Below are 11,705 nucleotides of genomic sequence, written 5' to 3' on the forward strand. Positions count from 1 at the left end.
TCAGTATGATACAAAGTACATTAACTCTCAAGGAATATTCCCACTGAAACACCTTACAGCTGGACCTACGCTTAGAGAGGTCACTGAAAATGCAAAGCTTTGATATGGCTCCCTTACCGAGTTCACTGGTGTTGTCTCCACTCTGAGAGACGTGTCCCCCGCTGGACGGTCCCGGGGTTCCTACCGAGGGTGTGGAGTGGGCGTCATCCAAGTCTCTCCAGGATGCTGGGTTCTGAGAGGTCACGATAAGGTCCACACACCGGGGGACAGGAGATAAGAAAATACGGGTAAAGAGGAGAGGAGAGAGAGAGGAAAATAGATGAGGAAGGTCCAGTAGGTCTAGTAAGAGGTCCATTATGCAGTTTTACAAAGACAGCTGCAAAGTTCAATTAGCATTTTAAGACAGCAAACAAGTTAAACAACACACGAGAAAAAAAGAAGTTACCATTCTGTAGATATCAAATCAAAACTGTTGTAATTCCAAGGATTACTGGCTAACACTGCAGCACGCAAACCTAGTGCTGTTTCTGAAAGCAGAGTTAAGGAAGAAGCCCGTATTTATTGGGCGTCTCGGTCAGGACGCAGACGGCTATAAGCCCAAGCCAAACAGCAGAGCTCCCTCTTCAGCCTCTTTGCGTCAGCTGTTTGCCTGATGGTGATCAGATGAAGAGCTCAACAGATGACAACAAGAAGCACCGGAACAAAAGCGCAGTGTGAAGGAGGCCTTTCAACGATGGCCTCTCTTTTCTTAGCCGTCCAGAAAATAATTACAACTCCTCTGTTAATGCAGTTACTCAAAGAAACGCCATGTGTTTCCACATTTACCAATCTAATGGAGGTTTAAATTTCTCACATCCCATATATTAAAAGGCAATTCAAAAAAGCATGAAACTGTATAAAAATTAGCTCTTGCCTAATTCTGCAATACACAGAGACATTACCGTTACCATTAAGCGGCACACCTCAAACTAAAAGAAGTAACTACAACCAGGTGCATCTGAATCAATATCTCCGCTTCCCTCAATCAGAGGTTGAGTTATCGTTAACATACAGTACATGTCACACTGAGTGTTATCAGTGTCATGGTTATCAGGTAAGATACACACCAAGCTAGTTAAGATGCAATACGTGCTTCTAATGGATTTATGGCACTTTACACCTGCCGCTCATGATCTCTAGTGTGAACTAGTTAAAGGATATGTAAACGTCATTTTCCTCTGGGTTTGTTTTTGTTGTCTGAATAAAAATTCTAAGCCAGGGGTTGGCAACCTATGGCTCGCGAGCCAGCTCTGGCTCTTTTGACGGCTGCATCTGGCTCACAGACAAATCTTTATTAAACAAAACAAAAAAAAAAAGTTTCCTTATACTACTTTGCGCATTGCACGAAACGGTGACGGTCACCGGTCATATGCTGGTGTTGTGCAGTAATGAGCAGATGTGACTTTTGCGGCGTATGTTAAATTTTTTAATGCTCCGACAATACCCGCGAAATTTGCACTAGATATCATCAAATAGCAACCTAGATGTGCTATGTTAGATACCCTGAAATCCCATGCCATTGGCTGCGTGACCACGGGGTGATCATGGGACACGTAGTCCGTATACTACAACCGGCGATTAGAAAGCCGAGTAAGAGAGAGAGGGGAAATACTACAGCTGCAAGCCTGTGCCCTCATTTATAGCTTGTGAAGCATCCACAGAGGCAACACCTGTATATAACACGTTTTGTATTGTTAACTGTGCGTTTTCAATTGTGGTCAAATACTTGGGGCAGGTCTTGTCTTTTGATTGGGTTTGCTGACGTACAGACACTAACTGATACTTGCCCATCGTTTGTGTGGATTGTTATTGCTGTATCAGCAGCTAGTTATAAACACAAATTAAAATGCCGTTATTGAAGATGAAATTAATTTAAGTTCATTTTTATTGTAGTTTCATTCTGCAAGTGTTAATGTCATGAGCAGCTGACTAAAGTCAGCAAACCACATGGACGTCTGACATCATCATTTTGGAGCTAGCTCGCTCAGACGTCCTGGTGAGGACAGCACAATGGCTTATAACACATGGGTTTGGATAGTTATTTTGAAATTTAAGGGGTATTTTTAGGGGTACTGAAAGAGTAAGTTCCAACTTACGCGAAAATTTGGGTTACGTTGTTAGCGTAGGAACAGAACTCGTTCTTAACTCGAGAACTACCTGTAGCAGGCGTCCCCAAACTATGGCTCACGGGCCGTATACGGCCCGCCTCCCCGATTGGTCCGGCCCCCTGAACAATACCAGAGAGCATCTTGATTTTCTTTTTTTTTTTTTTTTCCAATAGTGATATTTATTTCCTGGCTTTTTTCTGTGAAGAACCCAGAGAGAGTTATTTGGTTAATATCTATTTAATTAACAGTGTTATTATATTATATTATATTATATTATATTATATTATATTATATTATATTATATTATATTATATTATATTATATTATATTATATTATATTATATTATATTATATTATATTATATTACATTATATTATATTCTTATTCTTATTCTTATTCTTATTCTTATTCTTATTCTTATTCTTATTCTTATTCTTATTCTTATTCTTATTTTATTTACTTTAGTTCCGTGAAGAATCCAGAAAGGGTTATTTGATTGTGGCTTTCTGAAAAACAATAAATTTGTACTTTTAGGCACTCCTGCAATTGTCACATTTTCTTCTGTTACAAACTGACGCCGGGCCCTCATCAGAGAAGGGAAAAGTTATGTGGCCCCCAAAGAAAAACGTTTGGGGACCCCTGACCAATAGTGTCTTGTTTGTAGAACAAACAAATACTGGTATGGTGCTTTACAAGAATATGCAGGGAAACGTATTACAGTACCCTGCCTATGACCAGTGAGCTGACGGAACAATGACAGTATGAAATCCAACTTATCTCATTGGTGGAGGTACTGTCCCTACCGGAAGACAACATAAGCGATGAGAGACTTGAGTGAAACAAGAGTAAAACGCATGTTTAAAATGATGATCATTTGTTTTCTTGTTCTTCTCTGTGTACTCCATTTTCCCTAATTGTATTATATCTTTGTGTTCTGTCAAATTCATTAATATTTGGCGCAATCATTTGAAAAAATGTGATTGATGTACTTTGCATGTTTGTGCTAGATTTGTGCTAATTTGTGCTGAAAAAAATGTTCTTTTGTGAGGCTATTGTTTTTGACATATTAACAGTTCTTTTATAGGTTAATCTGAGGTCAACCAGCCCCGGATTTTGAAAAAAAAAAAGGCTAAAAATGGTGTCAATCGTTTGTGCTACGTTTGTGCTGTAAAAAAATGTAATTTGTGCTGCTATTGTTCTTGAGATATTGAGATATTAATTTCGAGTGATGACGTCAATCGCAGCCGTTCCGGCTGATGAAGCGTACCAACTCTCTCAATAACAGAAGGGTGTCCCAACAACTAGCGCAAATGTAGCACAAACGAATGGCACCCTTTTGGATCCATTTGTAGTAAATGGGGGGCTGCGAGTCTCGTCATCACTCGAAATTAATATCTCAAAAAACCATAGCAGCACAAACAAACAAAAAATTACGGCACAAGTGTAGCATAAACGAATGGCACCATTTCGGGTTCATTTTGCAATAAATGGGGGGCTGCGTGACCTCATCGCTCGAAATTAATATCTCAGCATTTTAAAAACAATAGCAGCACAAACGAAACTTTTTACAGCGCACACCATTACGAACGATTGACACCATTTTTAGCCAATTCTAATCAAAATGAGGGGCTGCTTAACCTCAGATTAATCTATAAAAGAATTGTTCATATCTCAAAAATCATAACAACACAAATGTTTTTTTTTTCAGCACAAACTAGCACAAACCTAGCATTAACAAATGACATCACTTATTTACTTATTTTCACAGAGGTAACGGGAGAACATGGAAAAATCCCAAAAAAAACTTGTGATCTCAGAACTGTGAGGCGTTGCAATAACCAATAATCCACCAAGTCCTTGCAGCCCCCAAAATAAGCAACGTCCTCTTTTTTTTCCCCTTGGAACCCAGTGAATTAGGCCATTGGTATACATTGTTGTTTCAGTAAAATTGCATCTTGAGATTTAGCAATAGACTCTAACGCCAACTTAATTCCTTTGTTATCATGTAACAAATAAACAGCTTCTCTAGCTTCTAGATGACATCTTTTAAGGTTTGGTTACATTTCAAAAAGGTGCTCATAACCCTTCTACACATAATTACTGTTCACTTTTTCACACAAAAATGCCTGCATTCTTTAGAAATAACACTCATGCACAAAAACACACAAATTGTCTGTCATTGTATAATGAAGAGTGAGCAATATTAAAGGGCAGAACTCATTTACTTAAGAAAAGGTTTCTAGTAGGGATGTCCAGATCACATATTTTTCATGTGAGTTTGGGTCAACTGATTCTGAGGATCCGAGTTCCAATCCGATATATCTCGGAAATGTATTAAGAAGAAGAAAAAAAAATCAAAATGCCTTTTTTTTCAAAACATAATTTCAACAATGCTGTCCCAACATTATAACCATATTAATAGGTTAATAGAAAAGCTGTTTTTTAAAATTTATTATTATTATTTTTTATTTAAGGAAATTAGTTGTGATGCAAAAAATAAGGTTGCAAACAATTTAGATTTAAATAGTTTTTTTACACATGAATAAACTATTATATATAATCAAGGGCGTAGGTTTGCATAGGGACAGCAAGGACATAACCCTACGAAGTCAGAGAATTTAGATTGTCTTCCCACATGCTGTAAGGATAGAATTGACCCTACCATTATTAAGTGAATTACATTCATTACTTAATCCTTTTCACTTGCTGAATGTGCCAGTCCATATTTTTTCCTCAAACTTGGCACTCCGACAACACACAAATGCCTCACACAGCCGCGACAGAAATACAACAAGTCGACAACATGCCGCCTCCTACGCTCCCTTTGAAGAGGATGGATGTATATATTTTTTTTCCGGCCAGCAGCAGCAGCAGCCACTGTAAGTAATGTAAAAAGATGTCAATGTTGCGGAAGTGGAACACACCACAAATTTTGCTACTGAAAGTCCGACCTGCATCCGAGTTAGCATAACATTAAACTGTGTGAACTTGTTAACCTGCAAAACTCGAGTAGGAAGTTGCTTAGAGAGAAGTATCCTTCCTCACCAATTTGTTTTTTACTGTTAATGTTAATTAAACTGAGAAATGTAGTGAGCAAAGGTTTACCCCCTTCTCCCTAATTTTCATTTTTATTTTATTTATGTGGTCTTAAAGCAGGCGTTATTTCAGTTATATTTGATTTCTAATTTAGACAGACAATGTATTCCCGGATACTTCAGATATTACTAACAAGTTTGTATTTATTGTGTCTGTTAATATAATTTATGTTCAAATATTGCCATTTAAATTTGCTTATAAAATCCAGACATTTTTTCTGGAAGTTTTGAAAATGTTTCATTAGTAGTTTTTGAAAAACAAGGTTTGACTCGAACGGTGTATCAACTGAACCAATACATATGAAAGCCTACCCATTAATTAGGTTCATATCCGTGAGAAATGTTGTCCTTGCATATACCGTAATATAATGTTGATTAATTCAGCTATCTTGGTTGTGATGATTCTTGGATTTTTGCTCTAAGTTTGCTTCAGTGGTGTAAACATAAATCTATCATATAAAACGAAATATATACTGTATATTATATACAGTATATACAGTATATTTCAATGTACTTATACCTCTCCACTATTTGTTGCTCGTAACTCATTCACTGCCACTGACAGTAATAGACATCAAATCCACTTCAACTTGAGTGATCGCATTTCACTGCCATTCGCGGCAAGACGTCCAATCAAATTTGACTGAAGTAGCCCTGGCAGCCCTTCCAGTCAAAATGAATTGGACGCCTATTGCCATCAATGGCAGCAAATGTGTTAATACTCCAAAATAAAATGACTACATTTTAAAAATCCTTTTTTTTTTTTTTTTTTTTACCCGATTCCAATCCTCTGAAAATGATCACGTGATCGGATCGGGGACATCCCTTGTTTTAGGTACTCTGAGGACAATGCGCCAAATATTAGGGCTTGTGTATTGTAATCTTAACTCAAACTCAACTATGCAGCTCCAAAGTGTGATATGGATGATTATAAACACAAATGATGCATATCAATATGTTAAGAAATGTCTGTTAAAATTTAACAGCAAAGTGATATGATGTAAAGATCTTAGTTAAAGAAATTTCATAATAGCAGTATTGCCTGAATGGTCGTAGTTAATTAGAATTAGAAGAACATATTATACTATTTAAATTGCAGACACATGGGTCATAACTAAAGCAAAATATAGTATTGCAGCTCCAACAAATTTCATCAATGTGACATTATGCAGGCAGAAAACATGCATGTATGATCATTATTACTGGTGTCCTAAATCTTTAAACCATCCAAATATGGACCTCTCTGACTGTTTCGTACTTGTATCAAGACACCATAAAATTCAGATGAATAACAGTTAAGTGACAAGACGGCTCATCCAGCTTTACGATGCTGTAAACTCACATGATCTGCAAGGTTGGTAGAAGATCCTGACAGGTCATCAAAGTCCGATTTACAGACGTCCCGGTCCTCGATGACCAAGTCGATAGGCATTTTGCCTTTCAGGCAGCTGATGTACCGATGGCAGAAGTTATCGCACAGCTCATGGACCTAGACAATGAAACTACCGTTAAAAAACAGTTTTTTCTCCACTGTAAATGCTTGTCTTCTTCTTTTTCTTCCGGCTTTTCCCTTCAGGGGTCACCGCAGCGAATCAGTTGTCTCTATCTATGCAACTTATTTAAATATGACAAGTGAACCTAACTCTTTTTTAATCTAACTGTTGTGAACGCTAATTTTTAATAATTAAGTGGTAATTTGGGGTTGGAAAACATGCCTAACTTGATGTTTCTCCATTAAGTCAAATTAGATTTGGAAACAATAATTTTTTTTACCCATTGTTCTTTGGGCGTTCTGTCATACAAGCACAGATCTGCCTCGTCTATTTCACGTTTGTCTGACACCATAACATTCCCGCACACGTCCACACTGAACCATGCCTACAACCAGAGCTCTCTTCACCACCTTCACTTACTTTACTCAAATCGATTTGGTATGTAAATATTTTACTCTGTTATAAACTGTCGCATTGCCTTGAATGCAACGCGACAGTGTATAAAAGAGTAAAATATTGAAGTGACTGTTCCGGCGCAACAGATGATGGGTGGCAGTGTTGTTTCCGTCAACGATGACGACAATGAAAATATTTCGTCAACAAACACGTTTTTTAATAACGATAACGACACAATAACGAGATCAAAATGTTTTGGGAGACATTATGAGACGAATGCCAGTTTTCGTCTGATGACACGAGGATGAGACAAAAATGCGCAACATTTTACGTCACATGGTAAAAATATGTGACATTTAATGTGTAGTTAGCTTGCATTGTAGCAGCGTCTGGTTACGTCACTTGTGACTTGCTGCGCCCCCCCCTTTCCGACTTACTAGTGTGTCGTCTCCATTCTCTATGCAGGCTGGAACACACGGTAAGATTTGCTTTCTTGGCCAGAGAGAATACCCAATCTTGCTTTAGCCTTTAAAGGTCTATGCTGAGGGATCATCATACACTGAATGTAATTTGTAGCATTAGCATAGCAACGGACAAAGGCAGTCTGAATGGGCACGCTAAAAAAACCAGATATGACATAAAAAAATAAAAATCGGAATAGTACATTAAGACCTGCAGTATGAACCTAGCCCAAGACTAATCCGTATTATCCTCCAAAAGACTAAGACGAAAATTAAAAGGGCTGCCAAAAACAACACTGATGGGTTGTTGTGGCAACCACGACTGAGAGAATTGCTTTTGTTATGTCATATGTGTTCTGTTCAATAGAGTGCGTTGTTTCCTAGGTTTGTGCGGTGTATGGGGCACAAGAACAGCAAGTGTGAAAAACAAAAGCCAGTCTCTCTCTCTCATTCTTCTCCACGTCGCTGGCCAAAATATTTAATTGTCAAATCGACGTGAAGGTGTTGTAGAGAGCTCTACTTATATGATACAATGTTATACTATACTGGTTGTTCATTTTGACACGAAGCAAGACCAAGAAAAAAAAAATCCATTGAGTGTTCTCCATTTACCTTGGGGTAGGGTCATTACTGTTTGAAAATGTCTTATTAATTAAATTAGCATATACTGTTTATATTGTAGAATTATTATAGGTAAATGAAATAAAGTTCACCTGCATATGTTGAGTGAACAACACTAAAGCTAACTAAGGTTTTATAGATATATATATAAATTACTGTAATCTAAATCATTCAAGTTATTTTGAGAACTGCAAACAATTTACTATAATCCAATTATTAAGGTTAATTTGAATCCTGAAAACTTGAAATAATTAAGTAAATTGCAGCCAATTAAAGTACCATCAATTACATTTTATAAGGCAGCATGTTTGCATTTGTCATATTATACAGTGTATAGGACATATACAAAAATACATGCTTACTGAAAAGATACAATTTTAAAGTACAAAATATACATATGATAATTAATATTTGACAGATCCTTCCCAGAAATCTCTGTTCTTCCCAAAAGCATAATAAATAATGTTAAGTATTATATAAATAATAACTGCTGGATCCACATTCTCAATGCATTGTATTATTCGTTAACTGATAAATGTAACGTTCTTACGACTTTGCTTTCTAAATATTATTTTTAAATGCTCTACAAACGACTTCATTAATGGGGCTTTAATATAATACTGACCTTCTCTAATTCGAGCAGATGAAAGCGCAGCACTTGGATGGCTTGAATCATCTAAAAACAACAACAGATACACGGAACCATCAATAAACAGAGCCTTCGGGCGCTTTATGTGCGCTATAAGTAAAACAATGATTTTAATAAGTGCGCCCTAAAGGAATGTGTTTGCTCCAGGCAAGCGCATCCTGCACGCGCTTTCATAGAAAGGAGAATTGCATATACTGTACTCACCAAGTTATCCAGCTCTGGGTTTGATGAAAATAAGGGTTTCTCTGCGCGAATCTGAAAGCAAAGAAAATATCAGTGTCGTATATTTTATTAATTAAAACACGGCCTTTTACTGTAGTATATTTATTTTATTATTGAAATTGAAGGCACTTCATTTTTGCATTCATTATTATCGAGATTGAACGAACCTGTTTTGCAAACACCGCTATGTCTTCATTAAAGGAGTCAGAGGAACACACGTCTCCGCCCGCCACTCCCGGTTCTCTGGGCGTACACGTCGCCAGCTCGCACTTCTCGAACACGAGCGCAAGAAGCGGGAATAAAGGGTGGCTGCAACATAAACAGAATAAACGCCCGTTAAGTGAAGAACGCATTAAAAATGACAATAAGCTGATAAAATCCAAATTTAAATGCACAATTAATTTATTTCTGAACGTTTTTTTCCAAAATATAAAATGCATATTTAGATCGTGTGGACCTGGAGTTTGACTATTTATAAAGCATGCACATATTTCTATTTCCCCCCCTATAAATATTGTTGCTTGAAATTATTCATCATCATTCATCTTCCATGACTTTAATAGCGCACATTTATTTTTACTGCCTGGATGATCATTTTCTTTAAATACCCATAAATCTGGTCCTTGTCTCTTTTCAGCGCGTCGTTGACTGCGCTGCCCATGCTGCCTGGCATGATGCTGTGCGGCGCGTGGGCCCCGTAATGCTGAGTGGGATGCGGGGGCGGCCCGTGGTTCAGGTGGTGGACCTGGGGCAGCGGCCGCGGGGCGTGCGGGTCTCCGTACATGGATGTCGGGACGCCAACTCCGTCCATGCCGCCTCCGTAATGGGCCAACTCATCGTACTTGAGTGAGAGAAAATTATAGGATGATTTTCATCACGACGGAATATTTTATTTAAAATGATATTTTACTTTTTTTTTTTTTTTTTTTTTTTTAAAGTGTCCCAAAAAATACTCATTAAACTTGTGTGTGTGTGTTACTCACCCTTTGCGCCATCCTCGCGCGCAATTTCAAGTGTGTTAAGAGAAGCGATGACTTTAAGATCCAACAGTCAGAAAAGTATATTCCGTTTTATTATTAGTCCCGTATACGTCAGTGGAATGACAAGCAATGAAAAGTGATCAGAAGGTCGAAGGTATCATCATCGGTCCTACTAACATGTAATTTTAAAACTTGATTCCTCTGGTTCTTCACCGTGCAGATTCGTGAGCTTCTCTGATGATTCAGTTCAATGCATGTGTTTGATTTTTGGTCGGAGCATCATATGTAAGCGTTGACTTTCTCCTCTGGTCAGTCCTTTGCTTATTTGGAGTGGGCGCTCGTGTCCGTGCGCGCCGACACGCTCTCTGGACGCAGATTGGCTGAGGAGCCCCTTATAAAATGGGAGAACTGCAGAGTATGCTAATGATGGAACTTGGTGAAGGTTGGATTCAGCCGGCCCACATTTACTATCGAGCAAGCATGAGAAACAATTACGGTTTCCGGTTATAGCTTTCACAATAAGGTAGTAGCGCCACACAGGAAGATCAATAATATAGTGGTCATTTCAGGGCGTGTGTACTCATGGTACAAATATAAATACTGCATTATGATGAAAGGCGGAGGTTTGGTCTCATAACTTAACCTGCATGCACACTTTTTGCTGGGGACTGGACATCAATAATAATACCAAACAGATTATTGAAAGGGGGTCAGAGCCAAATTTCTCACAAATATAAACCTAATTAATTGATAGGCTAAATGATCAATGCGAAACAAATCTATCGATTTATACTAACTTCAATATAGGTTTGGTCTCAACATTGGTAAGGAAGCTTTAACAGCATAACCTGTATGGCGGAAAAACAGACAAGACTGAAAAAGCAGTTTCTGCTCTTGCACTCCTCTCTAAAATAAACTGTGATATTTTGAGCCAAAACAGCAAAACCCTAACTGGAGGTGAGAGCTCGCAAGAGCAGAATTAAAGACGCCATGATTTTAACAGATTAAGGGGGCTGGGCCCGCCCTGAGTGACTGCTGTGCCCGCCCTAGCTCGATTAGACTGTACTGTGTAATTTTTTCATTTATTTTTTTAATCTTCCACAGAAACACACACACACGGAGAGGATGAACCCTCTATTCATCCTATCTTGATCTGTCGTCATTCAATTCAACAAATCTGAGCAGCGAATGAAGGCTATTTCTGGCCAATCACAGATAAGGGGGTGGGCCGAGTAGCCGGCCACTGAATACTGCGATTGGATAGGGATTGCTTCGGTTACAGAAATGGCGCTTGAGTGGCTCCTCCGTTACTAATTCAAATTGAAATGGACATCCGTATTTTTTTCAAGAAACTAAAGACAAACTCAAGCCAAGTCAACATGAAGGGATAGCGCTGCCACCTCCTCCTACAAGCACTGATGAGCTGAGCATTGAAGTCAGAACTCATGCTAGGAGGGTTAGCTGCAGTAATAATGTACGGGTAATAACGCCACTGTTAGGCTAAATTTACGTTGAAGATGTAGAAATCGCAGACATCTAGGAATCGTCGAAATTTTCTTTTCATGAATTGACCCTTTTAAACATTTTTTTTTTCTAATTTTTTTGTTTGGTTCGATTATTTATCGTCTAAAATATTGGGGG

General features: G+C 38.1%; 1 protein-coding gene across 2 annotated transcripts in view; it reads right to left on the reverse strand.

Moving 5' to 3' along the window:
- The window catches only part of meis2b (Meis homeobox 2b), a 68,070-nt gene extending 57,627 nt beyond the window's left edge, over window positions 1-10,443 (reverse strand). For both annotated transcript variants that reach the window (XM_057823106.1, XM_057823105.1), the window contains exons 1-7: window positions 10,068-10,443; window positions 9,693-9,925; window positions 9,252-9,393; window positions 9,067-9,117; window positions 8,839-8,889; window positions 6,585-6,731; window positions 118-232 (exon numbers count right to left, since the gene is read on the reverse strand). In XM_057823106.1, the coding sequence (XP_057679089.1) occupies window positions 118-232; window positions 6,585-6,731; window positions 8,839-8,889; window positions 9,067-9,117; window positions 9,252-9,393; window positions 9,693-9,925; window positions 10,068-10,079 (751 nt within the window). In that variant the 5' untranslated portion in view covers window positions 10,080-10,443. The remainder of the gene's footprint in view (window positions 1-117; window positions 233-6,584; window positions 6,732-8,838; window positions 8,890-9,066; window positions 9,118-9,251; window positions 9,394-9,692; window positions 9,926-10,067) is intronic.
- Between the last annotated feature and the right edge of the window lie 1,262 nt (window positions 10,444-11,705).

This window comes from Corythoichthys intestinalis, chromosome 19, assembly GCF_030265065.1.
Source record: "Corythoichthys intestinalis isolate RoL2023-P3 chromosome 19, ASM3026506v1, whole genome shotgun sequence".
NCBI classification, from domain to species: domain Eukaryota; kingdom Metazoa; phylum Chordata; class Actinopteri; order Syngnathiformes; family Syngnathidae; genus Corythoichthys; species Corythoichthys intestinalis.